The following is a 17,644-nucleotide window of genomic DNA, read 5'->3' as shown; positions in this document are numbered from 1 at the left end:
TTTGCAGAAGAGATGTGGGAGGAGGCAGGAAGTTCAGATGAAAGAAAGGCATAGAATAGATGGAAAAAAGAGACAGGGCATGAGAGAGAGGGAGTGTTTTGTGTGAAACGTAAGTTGCTTTCATTTTTCAGTAGAGTTATGTCTTAATTTTAGTCTTTTGAAATGTGTGGGCCATAATGGGTGGTGGACCTCAGTATTTCTAAAATCCTGGCTACAGCCCTGCAAACAAACTCCATCTTTAAAAAGGTGCAACGCCTTCACCTGCTGGGGAAACGAGGACTTTTAATATCAGCATGAACATTCTGCTTTGTCAGTCACTCATTGAATGCGTTCTCAGTGAGTGAGAACACACATCGTCTCTAAACTGTACAACCGCTTGTGATCAGGAAGGCCACCCTGATCAGAGGACCCTTCTCATCCTCCCCACCACTCCTTCCAAGTAACATCAGGCAGAGGGTGTAAGGTCACACTGCTTTGGATAAACATCTCTACAAAAAATTTCATCCAGTAACAATTTTGAACAAACTGAAATAGATATTGCACTTTTAATACTTTTTTTTTTTTTTTCTTTTAAACAGTTTTCCTATGCTGTGCTGAAGTTGTCATATACACTATTAAAAAGCAGAAAAGTATTAATCTCCATTTAGTTTGGGAATTTTCTGGACGATATAAAGACGCAAATAAAAGCAATTCCTTCCGGGCAGTGACGTCATGCGAACATTAACTTGTTAAAGCTGTTCTGCGCCAAATCAAAGAAAGTGCAAAAGTAAAGCCACGACAAAAATTCAGGTGATAAATGAGTTGATATGGTAATACAGGTATAAAGTTTGTGCCGTTTCAAACATATTACATAATGACAAAGGGCAGGGCAACAGTCCACCTGCATATCAAGACAAACTATTAAACAGCTAAGTGCGCGAGGAGGGCAGCGATTTGCTTAAAATCATTTAGTTATTTGTATTTTAAAGTATTGTGGCAAAGGAAATTAGTTCAGTTACATCCATAAAAATTAAATAACTTGCTTGTATATAATGGGATATTACTACATTCAAGAGTAGCCTACTATATATCATAATTGGACGTTTTTGTTTCTGTCCATCAGTGATGAGGTGGCTTGCAGTAAGTCATCTCCAGCTGAATGCCTACAGCCAATAAATTCATCCAGAAAACTAATCACACAGAGAGCCAACGCTTATTTCCCCCAGAATAACCCTGTGCGCGTTTCTTCATCCAGATTCTCTGAGCCTCTTTCTCGAAGCGCTCACTGGCGGGTTTAGAGGCTGCAGGCCTAAATGACCTTTACGATTTTACGAAACGCACTTGCCGACACTCCCTTACATTCTGCTGAGAGTCATCAATTATGCAGGGAAGCTGCTCGCACTGAGGGGGAAGATAGCAGCAACAATATGGCGACAACCGCAGTTTCTCCCCAATCTTTTCCACATCTGCAGTCCTGCAACGCCTCTCCGGATTTATTGTAACCTTTACAAAGTGAGTATCTTTCTATTATAGCGTTTTTTGGGAAAAGCGGGGATGTGTCGTTATAGTTAATGGGAGGAGGCGGAGGGGATTTTCTCGGTCGGTCCTTGTGTAGCCTAAATGTCGCAGAGCTACACACTGCCCGTCTTCTTCTTCCCTCTCTCTCTTTCTCTTCTCATTTTTTTGGATCGGGTCGAGAGAGGGTGTCTGTGCTTGTATTTGCTGGACCAGAACAGAGATTTTTTTTTACATTTACTTATCAGTGGATGTCCATCTAAAGGAAATTTATGGGAATTCGTCGAGGACCCGAGGCTTGAGCAGAGAGAAAATGTTTCATGTGTTAGGTTTCAGGCAGGGTGCAGTCTGACGGCACAGAAACCCCCCCAAAGAACTGAAATATTGTTAAAATTTGTTTAAAAAAAGCTTTATTTTTCTGGCATTTTACACCCTCTGGACTACAAGGATGTTGCACTTGAACGAAAGGCTTCGAAAAAGGGGATGATGCTGTGTGAGTAACCTGATCTTCCTCCTTCCAAGCGATAGTCAAGAAATTTCCATTCCTCCAGGTGATCTTGGTGTGTCAGTGCCATGATCGTTGTCTAATCGTCGTTTTGGACATGTTTACCATATGTTGCACACTGAGTGTTGTTCTTGGCTTCATTAGACCCTTATTGATTTGACTGTCGACATGGCTTCACGGGTGTGGTGCAGATCCTTCACGCGCAAAAACGCACAGAGTATCCAGGGGGGGAAGAAAAATCAGATATATTTCCCCTCTGAATAACAAGTAAAGTCTATTTAGTAGATTTATTGAATGGCATCGAAATGTAAGTCATGGCTGTGACAAACTCACGGTGCGTTTACCTCAGCGAGACATTTTTTTAACATACAAACCGCCCACTGCAGCAGTGTTTCTGTGGCCGATTTGGTTGGACCGTTCCACTTCTCTGCGCAGTATAACCTCCAGTTCCTCTTAGAGGCGGAGTGGGACTTTTCTGTTTGATTAAATATTTAAAAGAAAAATAAGAAAAAGAAAAGTCAAGTAAAAACACAGATTATGACCTTTTTTATGGACCAGCTTTGACCAAACACACAGTTTTGCTGCGTCTATAAAAATGACCGAGAAGATGCCAGAATGTGCGTGTTTTCTCCGTGAGAATGACTGCGTTACCTAGCTCGGATATCACCAGTGTAGCGCTCGAGACTGAGACACAGCAAGACGAGAGCTGCCCCACTGAAGGATAAACTGCAGGCCTGAAGGCTGCGGCTCATCTAAAAGGACTGCTGGAGAGCAAAAGGTTTATCTTTTTTTTTCTCTCCCCTGCGTGTATAAGCACTCACGCGCGCACACACTAGTGTTGTGTGTGATGCGCGCGTGCGCTCGTGTGGTGCTGTAGCGGACAGCGCCAGCAGAGCAGCAGAAGGTTCCGGGGTCCATTTTAAAACAGACGTCTTGGCACCCAGGGTGCATGTTTTTTCTGTGTATTTCTGCCCCATACCAGCACATATAGAATGGATACTTTTTCTGTGTGATATCAGCTTCACACGTCGAGCATTTGCAATTAGAGGATGTTATGCAAGAGAGGATCAAGGGAGTGACAGGCCTTGTGATTCAGATAGGCTATGGCTGACACTGCTGGTTCCCCCACCACAGGCTGAAAATAAAGATTTGTGTTAATAGAAGGAAACTGATAAACGCAGGGAACAGGATAGGATATGAGGGATGAAAAGACCAATACATTTAATCAAATTATTATTTTTTTTTTCAGGTGTGGCTGAACTTTTCTTTTAGCTCTTTTCTCATTCCTCTACACTGCATTGCATGCAGCCTGAGCAGTTGACATGTAACCATGATACCCTTTTAACATTGAGCTATGCTGGAGAAAGGCTTTATTGAGTCATGCAGCCATAGGTGTGCTGGCTTTGTTGTCAGCGTCTCCAAAACTCTTCCAAAAATCACAGGGAGTTAAATCCTGAAATGGCTCTCTGCTTGATATAGAGCAGCCTCTCCAACCGCCAAGAAAAAGAGAAAAAATGTCATATCTTTTTACTGTTGTTGCCTAAAATGAACAGAAATAACTAGCAAAAGCATCTCTTAGATGTGTAAATGAGATGAGATAGATATGCAAATTATACTATTTTGGATATGCATATGTTTGGCTCTAAGAAGTGATCAAATAATCCTATAGATCTAGCAAATTCTGAGATTGGTGACATGTTATAACCCCTCTCCTCAGTTTTTAAATTTTTTTTATAAACGACTAAAAATATTGTTTATACAAAATATTTCCTCTTCAGATTCGATTGATAAAATAACAAAAACTACATTAAAAGATTGTCTACCAGCTGATACATCTCATGAGAAAGTACAATTTGTTAATCTTGTTATTAACGCTGTTAGTTCTTTGTTTTTGCATTTAAGTTTTTTGTAATTTGACAAAAGGCTGTTAATGGTTCTGTTTAGCTAGTATTTAGCTTTACACATAGAGTAGAATATATCATATTGTCACTATTACAGGTTGTGTCTTATTTCTAACTTGATCTGGAATTGTTATAATGTTCAAAAATTTGTTTTGTCAAATCTTTTATAGTAAATGTAAAAAATAGCACAGCAATTCTTCGTGTTGCAATTAAATGATGTCCCCCCCCCCCTTGCAGAGCTGCTACTGTGGATGGTACAAACCTAATGACCAAGTAGCTGCAGGATGAAAACATGGCTGCACCCCTTATTGCACCGCCAGGACCTAATAGTTTCAGGAGGTTTACTGTGGAATCTTTGGCGGTCCTTGAGCAGCGCATCCAAGAAGAGAAGAACAAGAAGCCACCCAAGCAGGACAGCAGCTATCGTGATGACGATGATGAGAACAAGCCCAAACCCAACAGCGATTTGGAGGCTGGGAAGAGTCTGCCCTACATCTATGGGGACACCCCTAAGGGAATGGTGGCGGTACCACTGGAGGATCTGGACCCATTCTACCTGAATTCTCAGAAAGTGAGTTTATAAAGACCCCAAACACATGCAATTATTTTTTTGAGAGATAGATGGATGTTTCTGCTTAGGCTGGGGCATACCTCAACAATGTTTGATACAGGCTAAAATGTGACCAGATTTAAATTGTTTGATGAAGATTTTTCTTACTTAAATTCAAGCTGCAAATTTCTTGTATTATCTAATATTTAAGACCTCTGGCTGAAAAGAAAACAAACAGTTTTCATATGGTTACATTTAAAAATAAAAGTCATTATATTGCTGCAGGTATTAATACTAAGCATCTGGCATGTGTCCCTTTTTCTCAGGTTTTCAGACTTTTTTTTTTTTATTTATCAAAAACTCAGATCTTGCACTTCTTGTGCATGGTATGTTTTACCTTTGTATGCAACTGTAAAAGTTTTTATCTTGATTGTTAAGTCTTTCTTAAATCTTTTAATAATAATAATAATAATAATAATAGTAATAATAATAATAATAACAATCTAGTGGCATCTCAAAAATGACCAAACACATTGTTTGGCATTTTAAGCCCCAGACGAGTGGAAAGTTTCACCTTGATTGCTTCATTTCTATCTCTTGTGTGGCTTCTGAAATAGCTATACCAAGTAGTTCTGGTGATTTTTTTCCTGCTTTATTTAACATCGTTCATCAGTTGTTTTGCCATGTTGACAGACTTTCTAGTTTAACATACACATGCCTCCCAGTGGCTGGTAGATTAGAAGCCTTGTATTGTTATGGTGAGTCATACATTACTGCTGGAAACAGACAAAGGAAACGTTTTATGTTTGGCGATGTTTCACTTCCAGGTGTGCAATGTTTACAATAATTTTAATATCTGAATTAGATGGCAGAACATAGTTATGTTTTCTTCCTTTTAAGGGGTTTGGGGTGTGTGAGAGTAGAGCTCCTCTAGATGTTGAGTGGGCTGTTGCCGTATCTCTAGTGTGCTCACAGGGCTTTGGGGAAAAGGTCAGACGAAGTAACCATTGAAAGGCTGTTGTTCCACATGACAGACTTTTCTAATTGTTTAAAACTTAATCTGAAGCAGGAGAGAAAAGAAGTATTCGGCAGAGGGGGCTGTGGTTAGAGGAAATGTGTGCCTCTGGGGTTTCATCTGACATTCAGCGTAAGGATGGCCAGGTGTGACCTTGAAAGGCTCTGAATATCACCAGCAAACTGACATCCAAAACTGCTGAAAGAGAAGTATTTGTTTTATGCCCCTGTGTTTACAGTATCTGAATGGAGATTATGAGATAGGGAGGACATTACCTACACATATTGAAAGAAGCTGAAACAAAAGAGAGGTGTAAAGGATAGATATTTTGGAAAATCTGAGCTACAAATGCACAAGTCTTTTCATCAACTGCATCCAAAAGCATGAATAGTTTATCATGATATGGCTGTTCTTTCCCTGAGGATCAATCCAGATTACATGTTATATGCTTGTTGTCTATTTTTACCAGGCAATATATAACAAAAATATATTTAAATTCCACATTCTTTAAAAAAAATTGCTTCACTTTGTAAAGCAGTGCTGTATAACTCTTAACAGTCCACATGCTGTACCTTGAAATGTTGCTGAAAACAAGCTGCTAATAATGTGTTTAGTTATCTTCATTAGCTGAAGAGATTTGTGTTGATATTTTTGCACGTGTGCGTGTTTAGGTTCACAGTATCAGTCTTTCTCTCAATCTGCCTCCCCGCCTTTACATTGTGCACGCTGCCTGTTATGCAACACACCAGTCCAGCGCACAAGTCAGAGACACGATTCAGATGACACGTGGCAAACATGTCCAGTATGATGTGGGACTGTTGATTTTTTACTGCTGCTAGAATGCAACTTAATTCTTTTTTTTTCTCATATTCCATGCATTACTGTCGCAGATGCATGCTGGGCATTCAGGCTTCTTTGAGCTTTTTGCTCCTTGCGTTTACTCCTGCCTTTTTTGGCAGCCCTGTCAGCTCTAGGCTTCAGGCAAATCTAATTATGGCCCTCAATCTAGTCTCCTTCCAATGCCAAGGGGAACTGATGCTGGCTTGAATCTCGAGCAGCCCTGACGTCAGATCAGGTGGTGACCTTGATGGTTGATCTGTGTGTCTTTGTCACTGAGGGCTGGCAGACTGTATCCTTGCAGGAAAGAGAGGGGAAAAGTGTGAAGGAGGGAGATTAATGTGTCCTCATGACAAATCTTAATTTGTGACTCTTAGATCGTGTCATAGCTGAGACAGAGAACCGTAGGGTTAGCTGGGGGATGACGCAGCATCCAGCCCTCCCCTCCTAGCTGGTGGTCAGAGTGGGTCTATAGCATGCTGAGCTGAGCCAGGCTGGGCCAGGTCATGTTCTGCGTCACTGTACAAGGCCCGTGAAACATAATTTTCAAGGAGAGGTGAAAGATAAAGGGAAGGGGGGTAGATGTGCATGAGTGCAGTTTCTCTTTTTCTTGCTGCAGTCAGGATCACTCAAGAGTGTTTTGCTGAAGATCACTTAAATGTGCAAAAAAATGAAAATATAATGTCATAAATGTCTGAGAGCGTGTGACAAATGATGTAGAGACTATGTTGCTACGTGATGTGTAACTCTGTATAAGAGCAAATGTACTTTATGAGGAAATCATACTAATTCTCACAAAGATGTATTTTTTTTCTTGTATAACAGCCGTAACAGCAAATATAAGCATGTCAAGGAATACATAAGCAGGATATGATGGCAGTAGAGTTGTTGCTCTACTAATGTATGTGAGGCACCATAAAATGCAACCCATTTACCATTAACTGCAAGGGCCGAGAGAGGGCTGCTCTTTGAATGGCTGCTGCGGTCCTCATGGATGCAGATGCTGTATCACTGCCTGCTGGCTTGAGCTTCTGTGTCGAAGCCGCTGTCTTTTTCTCTCTATCTCCCTCCCCTCCCCCTTCCTCCTCTCCATCTTCTGCCCAGCTCCCTAGCTCTGGCTCCCTCCGCCCTGCTTCTCCTCAGCCTGCTGCTGCCACAGTTGCTGCCTGCCTGCCTGCTTCACTTGCTCTCCATCTCCCCCATTTTTTCTGCCTTCCTCCTCTCTGCTCTCCTCTTTGCTCAGCTCTGGATTATGAAATTTTCAGTAGCTTTGCAGCAGTTTAGTCATGCGTTACAAAAAAGGCTCCCTACATATAGAGAAGTTTTAAATGTGTGGGATTGTGTGAATGACAGTATTGCCAACTCATTTTTGTGCGTCGTGCATGCAGGTTTGTGTGCACGGTTCTCTCAGTCTATGTGGTCTTGCATGTATTATTCATGCATATGCACCTTACTTAATGGCTGTATTTAATAGAAATGCCACATAACCAATAACTGGGACATGTGTCATTACATCTGACCAAAGTGTTTCCTGGGAATGTTTATGGTACATATGAGAGTATTAACACTGGGAGACACTGCTTATAATGAGTGAGGTCATCTAATCGTGTTCAATTTAGCCGACTTGATCTGAGTTCTCTCATGTTTTTTAGTTAAATTTATATTGTGGGTCAGCTGTGTCTCGTTCTCTGATCAGGAACATTTTTTGTCGTCTCCCCTGAGATGTTTATTTGTCTTGTTAACAACACTTCACACATGGTCCTCAAGTCTTGGCTATGCATAGATCACCTTCAGTCATGTGACACCACCCATCTCCTGCTTCTCCTCCTTCGTCCTCCTTTTCACTCTCTCTCCCGACGCTGCTGTCAGAGAATCTCTGGGGCTTGATGTCATGAGGGATGCCTTGTTAAAAGCACAAGAGCCCATATCACTTGTGTAAATGCATAGATTCATTAAAGTTTCAAGCAAATCGCCATGTTTTATTTAAACAATTATGAGGTTATCCACAGACAGTGGATTGCCAACTCCTTTTGCTCGTTTTCCTTCTTTTGAAGCTGCTGCAGTGTTATGCTGGACAGCACTGAGAGACTGGGACAGTATGAGAAAATGCTAGATTTTCTGTTTTCTCTGCTTTCAGTTCTGTTTCATTTCACGTCGAGAAAAAAATGCACTGTATGCTACTATATGGTTAGAAGTGCATATTCTATTTTCTTTAATATTTTTTTCCACATATGTTAATATGGCTTGTACACTGAAATGCACAAAATGTGGTCACAATCTTTGCTTTTGCAGAACGTGTTTCTTGTATGTGCATTACTCCTGCTTGTTAACTGATGTGTGCTTTCTCTTTCTCCTTTTCTTCTCTCCACAGACATTTATAGTGCTAAATAGAGGGAAGACAATCTTCCGTTTTAGTGCCACACCTGCCTTGTACTTCATAAGTCCTTTCAATCCGGTTAGGCAATTAGCTATTAAAATTTTGATACATTCATATCCTTTGAAATGGTGCTGTTAATAGCAGCTACAAGAGGGTTTCCTGTTCATGTGAATTATTTATGGTGATATGTTCTGTCTTTCTGTTCGTGCTGCTATTGGTGTTGCCACTTTCTGGTGCTGCAGAAGAGGGCCAATGTGTTAGAGCCAGATAACTTCTTCACATGCATGGGTGTACGGGGTGCCATGCAGTAGCCATTTTATCACTGAAGGAGAAGTCTGGCACGAATGATGAGTCATCCTTAACAGTGTAAGCTAGTCCTCTTCAGGTGGCTAACACATTATCTGTGTTACCTACCTAAGTACCAAGACTGAGTCAGTTTAGGTCTTTTTGTCTAGTGAGCCATCAAAGATGCAGTGTGAGGAGATAAATAGTTTTTAGACAACAAACAACTAAATTTCTGTAGTGTTGGTCAAATTATTGAATGAACAGAGAAAGATTATCTGTGTTTGGTACACAGCAGATTAGAACAGTCATGCACAGGCAACAGTTAACTACACATTATTGCGTATTACAATTTATTGAATTTATTGTACTGTTTTATCTGTTGTTATGCTTTTGTGGTTTAGTTTAAGTTGTATGGGTGAAACGTATTATTTGCCATCAGTCTGTAGCTGCAGCTGTGAAAACCCAAGACAAATTTCACATAGCAGGACAATAAAGTCAATCTTGAAATTTTAAATTACAACATATTTGATGCCAAGCACACAAAACTAATACACAGACATGATTCTGAAACAGTGCTGAAGCAGTTTCTCATTACATTACTACAACAGTGTAAAATAAACAAGGAACAGTAAAAAGGTACATAAGAATCAGATTTTTGTAAATCATTAATGCAGGCATTATTCTTTCTTATCTAAACCTGGGGTCTACATTAACTACTAAAAAGCATTAAACATAAACAGCCTAACTGGAGATAAGGAGTCAATATGAAGCTACATTTTTTGGTAACTTGATCCCTAAATTAGAAAAAATATATCTAACTTTATGAAAACCAGGAATATATCTTATAAACATATGATATATAATTGATGTTTTCTTGACTAACTTTGAATGCAGAGCCTTTAAATGCACCCTCGCTTTCATCATGCATTTGTATTTCCACAAACTGTTCACCATTTCAATATTTTATGGGTAAAATAATGGTCTCTGTGATGGTGGGCTCACATAAGCAACTTCTGCTAAGTGCTTGGTGCTGACATTTATGACTTTGTGGGTTGCAGGCTGTTAAGCCTGGCAGGACCATACTGTATCAATCACTGTATGGAGTTTGATATTATTTTACTTTGACAATTTACTTAAGGTTTTGATGTTTTTGTCTCCATAATACATGTTTTCCTTAACCTGCTCTTCACTCTTTTCAGCATGATCATTATGTGTACTATTTTGACCAACTGTATATTCATGACCTTTAGCGATCCCCCTGAGTGGTCAAAGCAAGTAGAGTAAGTACACATTTTATATTTCTAGTCATCACGATAAATGTATGCTATTTGAAGATCTATGTAACTGTTAGATTAGTTTTTCCTCTTTTTTTTGTTGGATTTTTGTGTTTTCTTTTCTTTTTGTTCTTTGGCTGTGATGCAACACGTCAACCAGAAAAGTCTTATACTGACAAGCTGAAAGGAGACACATCGCTACCTACTGTTGTGAAGTTAGACAGTTCTTGTACATTAACCCCTTACGATGCTTACGTACCAGTACATGACTACTAATCAACAACATTGCAGCCATGTGTGCAAGCCCCTCCGTCATGAATGCCCACAATATACACATCAAATGAAAGCTCAAAGTCTCGTCTTTCCGATGATATAAACCATTTTGACACACAACAACCACAGCGCTAACACTAAAGCCTTTTTTACAGAAAAGCAGAAAGTTTAAATGTTGACTTTCCTTACCTTTGAGGACTCTCGTCAAACATCAATATTTCCCATCAAGATTGGTCTCATTCTGTCCGTACAGGTTAGGCGAGGACAAAAAATATTTTTTTTCTGTGTGTTCTAAAGTGTATAACTTTTTATTAGTAATACTTACAGTGATTCTAATTGCTGTGGGTGAAACTAGAGAGTGTTACCTTCACAAAGAGCCCAAGCCTGTACTTACAATGCAGAGGGTTCAATAACAGCAGTAATTCTAATCTAGAGAGGTCATATTACAGGCGTTTTTGCCAAAGTGACCCCGCTTGATAAGGGGTTAAGTAAAGCCCAGTTAAATGGCCTAGCAGAGTTTTAACTATAACATAGTTGTGCATGTAAATGTACTGATTGAAGCAATGTTAATACATTGTTAAAGTGTTCTAAAACATTTCTATCTAACATTGCCACAGACCATTGCCAGTTTACCTTTTTTTTTGAAAGAAAAGATTGAGCTTTAAACTGATGTGGTGAACTAATTGTCACTGCTTTTGTCTTTCAGGTACACATTCACGGGAATTTATACATTTGAGTCTCTTGTAAAAATCACTGCTCGTGGATTCTGTATAGATGGGTTTACATTCCTAAGAGATCCATGGAACTGGCTGGATTTCATGGTCATTTCGATGGCGTAAGTATTGTAGTACTGATCAAACTGTCAGTAGATAATTGAAGAAAACTGTAAATTTGATGTCTTACTGATTCCCTTTCTGCCTTTTTGACTTTTTTCTTCCTGTGTTGTAACCCATCTTCTGTGTTTCCTCCATTGATCTGGTGCTCTGACACTTCTTTGGTTTTTCTCTTTGAGAATTTAAGCTGGTGTCCATCCGACTCTCTGCGACCTCCCTGAAAACAACCACACCTCAGTCCCATTCGTCCAGTTCATTTTCATCTTTGCATCTAGCTCTCCTTCTCTATCACCTTTTCGCTGTCAGTCCTCCAGAGTCTGCAACATTCAGTTTAAGGCCTCTCATTTCTCCTGTTGGCTATATGTCACCATGTGGTTTACACCAAATTTACCTGCCTCCATCTGAACAAATATATACCCAAAAGTGATCAGCTTCATGCAAAATTCACAATTTCATGTGTTGAAGAGTCACAAAGCCCATCTTGGTGTGAATTCACCTTTTCACCTTATATCTGCATGTAAATAATGAGCTGTTGTAACTGTGGTCTGATCCTGCAGGTATATAACAGAGTTTGTAAACCTAGGCAATGTCTCAGCTCTGCGCACGTTCAGGGTGTTGAGGGCATTGAAAACTATTTCTGTAATTCCAGGTAAGACAGGATGGGGTGGGGGGGGTGGACGGTGGGGCGGGGTCGGTGTTAGGTGTGTGTGTCTTTCTTTCCTTTACCTTCCACCCTTCTCCTCAGTGGACAGGCTCTGTGAGTGGCGTCGTCTCCTCCCGGTTCGGTAGTGTTGTGCTCTTGGTGTGTGTGGTTTTTGTCATCGTGATTGTTCTGTGTGTGATCCTTCCCCTATTTCAGATATGTAACAGAGTTTGTGGACCTGGGCAATGTATCTGCGCTGAGAACGTTCAGAGTTCTCCGAGCATTGAAAACTATCTCTGTCATTCCAGGTGAGACTCAGTTTAAACACTAAGGCTGATCCACTCACCCTTTCTTTTCCTCTCACTATTATTATGATTATAGTTATGATTTAAGCAACAATAAAATAATTGGAGACAACCATTTTTTGATTTATTTTTCTCCAAAATTATCAAAAATGGTACTGATACATTTTTGATAGGCTTTGCAGTCTCCTCTAGGGCCATCCAAAGTGTCTGTACTCTCTTCTGCCCCAGTAGCACTCTCATAGAGAGGCTTATCCCCTAGGCAGCTGTGTTTCTCTAAAGAAATAGCTTTAACCCAACTGCAATCATAATAAGCAAATGCCCTTTTCTGTAGCAAATTTGTCAATACAGTATCCTGTTTTTACGGTAAAACATCAGGTGATTATACATAGATTAAAATAGAGCAGAGCTTCTCAAATTCACTATCAACCCTTATAGTTGCCCTATAACAAAAGAAATGTGTTTTGTTGCACATTATGAGAGACTGAATTGGAAAGACAGGATTCCTGCTGTAGGAATTGTAAAGAATAACCTGGTGTATGTTGTACAGTATGACAAATGGCATAGCTCTCCGAGAAATCCCACAGAATTCATTTATTATAAATGCATGAAGACTGCCAAGCCTAGTTTGTGAACATATCTCTTATGCTGCATGACGCTTTTCAGTCACTTGCTTTTATAATATAAGTCTATCAAGAGCTTGGCTGACAAATGGCATTGAAAGTTTGATTTGCCCTCTTTTTGTTCTTTAGTTTGATTATTGATTTTTCTGTTTTTTTTTCTTTATGACCTACTGGAATGAAATATCACTGAAAAAATTAAAACAGTGTGTTCACATTGTAGAGGTCGGGGATGCAGACTGGACATCTGTTGATAGGAAATGTCAGATTTTGTACTTAAAAAACACAAGTCATGGTTGACTTTTTATCAACTGATGACACATTACTTGCAAAATCTGACAAAGGAAGACAATCTCAAGTAAAAACAGTATGGACCTTGTTTCGATTTATTGTTGTGTTTAAATTAAAAATTAAACATTTTTGAAAAATTTATGTCACTTCTGTGTCAAGCAGCTTGTTAGCTTAAATGAAAGACTACAAACAGCTGGCTTTGCTTTGTCCAAAGGTGCAGCATGCTTTTATTGTGGTGCTACTCTCTACCCAGTTTTGAGCACATTATCAGGTATTAAAAGTTGATGCTATACTGATATTATATCATGAATATAGGACATTTTAGTAGAGTCATGCAGTGGTTATTCCTTAATTTTAAACAATATACAGAAAGAAAACCCAACTACAGTGGTGTGCATACCACAACATAAAATGTCAACATCTCCATAACTTCTCATGTGTTGGTCTTATAATGTCAAAATATGAACGATTTGATGAAGAGGACTGTTTAAATACAAGCTGTCATTGAACCAGAACATTTAATGGTTGATTCATGGTTCAGACACTTCTTTTGGGTTTTCTTGTAGTTTATCATCTTGTCAGAAAACAGCAGGTTGTGTAATAAATACCGAAACAGTGAAACATTTTACATGTGCGTTCAAATGTTTAGAGAAGGTCAAATTACGTTAACCTGTAAGGGTTATAATGTATTTTAGGTTCATTCTGGCATCATACAATAAGCTGAATATCCCCAGCTTTTTTTGGTAGCTGTAGGTGTGTGTGTGTAAAATGGGGTCGTATGAAGTTCTTATAAGTAGTCAGTGTCTTGCCTACACTAGACGGCAGAAAGCTTTAAATTTTAAGAGTAAAAAGATTTCCTGAAGGGGCAGCGAAGTTAAAAGGTGCTCAGAAGGGAGCAATAAGACCACAACATACCTTCATAGGTGTTGGAGCAAAAATTATTTAGTCGCTTCTGCATTAGACAGACTGGGTCTGAGTTTGTAGTTTGCTGTGTTAAGCTACTAATGCTCAAAAAGGAGATCTCTTAGTCTGCTTTCTGCTACAGGTAAGACGCTGACTACCCATAAATACTACATACAACTCACTTAAAGAAAAACTTTACAGTGTTAGTTTGGATTTGAACTAATGTGTTAAAACATCAGTCACACAATATCAAATGTATCAACAAAATGAGGCATTGGTAGATCAATAACGCTTGTATTCTATAAGATTTGTAAATTAGATCCTTACACCCTTACAGTATCTCAGAGGTTCTTTTAATGGAAACTGATTGGAAAACACGGCCTCTGTTATGGTCTCTTGGCTAAACCACTTATGAAAACCTCTTTACAACCCCGCTTCAAAGAAATTAGCTACAGGACAGTGAAATGGAGGCTTCGCCGTGGTTATTTGTTGCAGTATTTCAGAGTGATATGTTATCTGTCTTACAGTCTCAGCACCAAAACCAGTTTGGTTGTTGCTTTGACATGAGACCATACTTGTCACAGCTTTCAAAGACCTGTATGTGCATTTCAAATAATCCACACACCAGCACCCTTAAAGCACACTCTTTAATGCATATTTAATCAGTTTGTATGACAGCAACAACAAATGGGGTTATTTATGTGGTAGTTTGCAATTTATAATGCAGTTTTTTAACTTCAGAAATATAGATGGGTAGATTTTGTCAACCTTCACACAAAGTAAGGCTAACTGTTTCTTCTTCTTTCCAGTCTTTATGTTAAAATAAGCTAATGAGCTGCTGGATGGAGATTTGTCTGAAGTATAAAGGAGTTATTAGTCCTTTCCGCTAACACTATTCAATAAATTACACTATTTTCTTAAGTATTTACGTTTTCTAAATTACTGCAAATTTGGCGTTCCAAGTTTGCTCCGAGTACAACGGAGCATCCAATTTACAGGGACCAAGGAGGTCTAAAGATCTATATATATATATATATTAAAACCTCCCCACAGTTGTTTTTCTCTTAATGAAATATTCTCCATGGGATCTTCTCATGAACTTTATGATAAGAAATGAATTGAGCAAGAGTACATTTTTTACCTGTCAAGCTGTAAAAGCTTTTCTAATATTGTCTGAATTTGTAAGGCTAAATTGAAAACACCTTTCAAAAGAAGAAACTGCATGTACAGCTGGTAAAATCCACTGTACTTGCAGAGTCTGAACAGAAAAGGGAGTATGGGTCATCCTGCCTCTATGTTTGAGTTCCCTGTGGACCCATGTGAACGCTGCCAGAGGATGCCTGTTTGGAAGGTAAAGCGATTTTATCTTTAGTGAAACTGTGGATGAGACAGACTGCAGGGTCACGGTATGGGGAGTCAATGCTTTCCTAATGACACCTTAAACAAGACAGTTCAAGAAAGTGCCTGTACCGGCACTGGCATTGAATTGCTCCTGTTCAGCCTTGGAGTTTAAATGACCTGCATGTGGTTTCCAGCCCCCCTGCCTGTGCCCCTGTCCCTTTCATGGCCCCTTGTTGTGCTGCTGTGCTCTCTTCCTTATGGATTTCCTCTCACTTATCTGCAGTCTTCCCCCTCTTTTTCCACTCCATCCATCATTGGAAATAAATGCGAAATTCTCCAATTTTGACTTGAAATGCTTCAATATATTCTGTGTGGATGAATCTGAAAAGAGTGGGAAAGCTACTAAGTTTTTTTTATTCTTTACTGTTTGTTTTATCTAGAGATATATTGTGTGTAATCTGTCAGTTTTTTGAAAAATATATTAATTGACATGTTTGGAATTAAAAGATTTGAACAATTTTAAATTAAATTATTGGAAATTATCCTTTTATTTGGGAATTTGAAGTTTAAAAACATCACAAACTGAGATTTAAATAATTATACTGATAATTCAACAATTTAATAAAAATATATTTCTAATGATAGGTTTTATTTTAAATCCAATGCAAAGGCATTTAATGTTGCTGGGTCCAGATTTTTAGTAAAATCTTTGGATGTCCCAGTGACAAAATAACAACAGAACATCTACTAGGAATATAAGCAGCTGCTGCATCATTTCTGTGGTTTGTGTATGTGCGTGTGTGCCTGCTCTCCAGGTCTGAAGACCATTGTGGGTGCCCTGATCCAGTCTGTGAAGAAACTTTCAGATGTGATGATCCTGACCGTCTTCTGCTTGAGTGTCTTTGCCCTTATTGGTCTCCAGCTGTTCATGGGCAACCTGCGCCACAAATGTGTCATCTGGCCAATCGATGTCAATGAGACTTACCTGAACAACGGCAGCAAGGGCTTTGACTGGAATGAGTACATCATGAACGACAGTAAGTAGAGGCGAAGCGTCTCCATCGGTAACCTGGCAAGGATGTAGGAGCATGAGTCATTCCATATGCTGGAAAGAAAGAACAGTGTGTCATTTTGGCAAAAAGAGCTGGGTTTGTGTGCTGAGTTAAAGATGTTTGCGCAAACTGAAGCTAGAAGTGGTTCTGAATGGATATGAAGACTGTTGCTAAAAAACAGTATGACTGCAATAGATTGTATGTAAGATGACTTAATATGGCTGTTTTTTTTTTTTTTTTTTTCTTGAAATATACAGCCAATTTCTATTTCTTGCCTGGCCAGGGGGATGCTTTGCTTTGTGGGAACAGCTCAGATTCTGGGTGAGTTGCCTTCCAAAGCCTCCTCCAAATGTTTATACTGTCACTCCCCTACTTCCTGTAGTAAGACTGCATTATGAGTTAATACAGCTGAGTCATTGAGTCAGGATGCCCTGCTCTCTCTCTCTCTGCCTTTCTTTACCCCTCAGTCGCTGCCCGGAGGGCTACACATGCATGAAAGCTGGGAGGAATCCAAACTACGGCTACACCAGCTTCGACAGCTTCGGCTGGGCCTTCCTGGCTCTCTTCCGACTTATGACACAGGACTTCTGGGAAAACCTTTACATGCTGGTAAAGCAGATGTGTCAACAGGTCCAGCTGGTGTCATAAAATGCTCATTAGTCCTTAAATACTGCTGCATATATATATATATATATATAAAAAAAAATTAACTATGTGTTAAAGCTCTTAAATGTGAGCTTTGCAGCCTTTTTGTAATTTTTATAAATGTAACTGATTAGATCTGTCTGTCCATCCAAAGTAATTGAAGACTATTTCTAGGGTATCAGAAGCAATCATTTTGATTTATTTATTTTATTTATGAAAAGGAATAAATTGGTAAATCTTAAACATGTGATTTGGAAGACGCCTCTTCAAATCCTGCTGTAACACCCCTGCATCTTTCTCCATCTCCCACATTTGACTTGCACCATCTGAAAATGTGGTTCAGTTATATAGTATGCCAGACTGTTCCACTCTTGTTTCTCTGAAATGGTGGCGACATTCCTGACTCCACATGTGCTTGTTGAGTGGAAGGAAGGGGCATGAAATATTAACAGCTCCGAATTACAGTTTGGCCAACAAGAGATGAGACCTAATGAGATCTGAAA

At 39.3% G+C, this 17,644-nt stretch overlaps 1 protein-coding gene across 1 annotated transcript in view; it reads left to right on the top strand.

Moving 5' to 3' along the window:
• Positions 1 to 1,393: 1,393 nt before the first annotated feature.
• scn8aa (sodium channel, voltage gated, type VIII, alpha subunit a) overlaps positions 1,394 to 17,644 on the top strand; it is a 43,909-nt gene continuing 27,658 nt past the window's right edge. Inside the window, exons 1-9 of the mRNA XM_042003579.1 lie at positions 1,394 to 1,491; positions 4,138 to 4,471; positions 8,674 to 8,792; positions 10,155 to 10,244; positions 11,218 to 11,346; positions 12,204 to 12,295; positions 16,260 to 16,481; positions 16,754 to 16,817; positions 16,964 to 17,105. Of these exons, the coding sequence (XP_041859513.1) occupies positions 4,193 to 4,471; positions 8,674 to 8,792; positions 10,155 to 10,244; positions 11,218 to 11,346; positions 12,204 to 12,295; positions 16,260 to 16,481; positions 16,754 to 16,817; positions 16,964 to 17,105 (1,137 nt within the window). The 5' untranslated portion in view covers positions 1,394 to 1,491; positions 4,138 to 4,192. The remainder of the gene's footprint in view (positions 1,492 to 4,137; positions 4,472 to 8,673; positions 8,793 to 10,154; positions 10,245 to 11,217; positions 11,347 to 12,203; positions 12,296 to 16,259; positions 16,482 to 16,753; positions 16,818 to 16,963; positions 17,106 to 17,644) is intronic.

This window comes from Melanotaenia boesemani, chromosome 13, assembly GCF_017639745.1.
Source record: "Melanotaenia boesemani isolate fMelBoe1 chromosome 13, fMelBoe1.pri, whole genome shotgun sequence".
Taxonomy (NCBI): domain Eukaryota; kingdom Metazoa; phylum Chordata; class Actinopteri; order Atheriniformes; family Melanotaeniidae; genus Melanotaenia; species Melanotaenia boesemani.
This window is presented reverse-complemented; position numbering and strand designations above follow the sequence as displayed.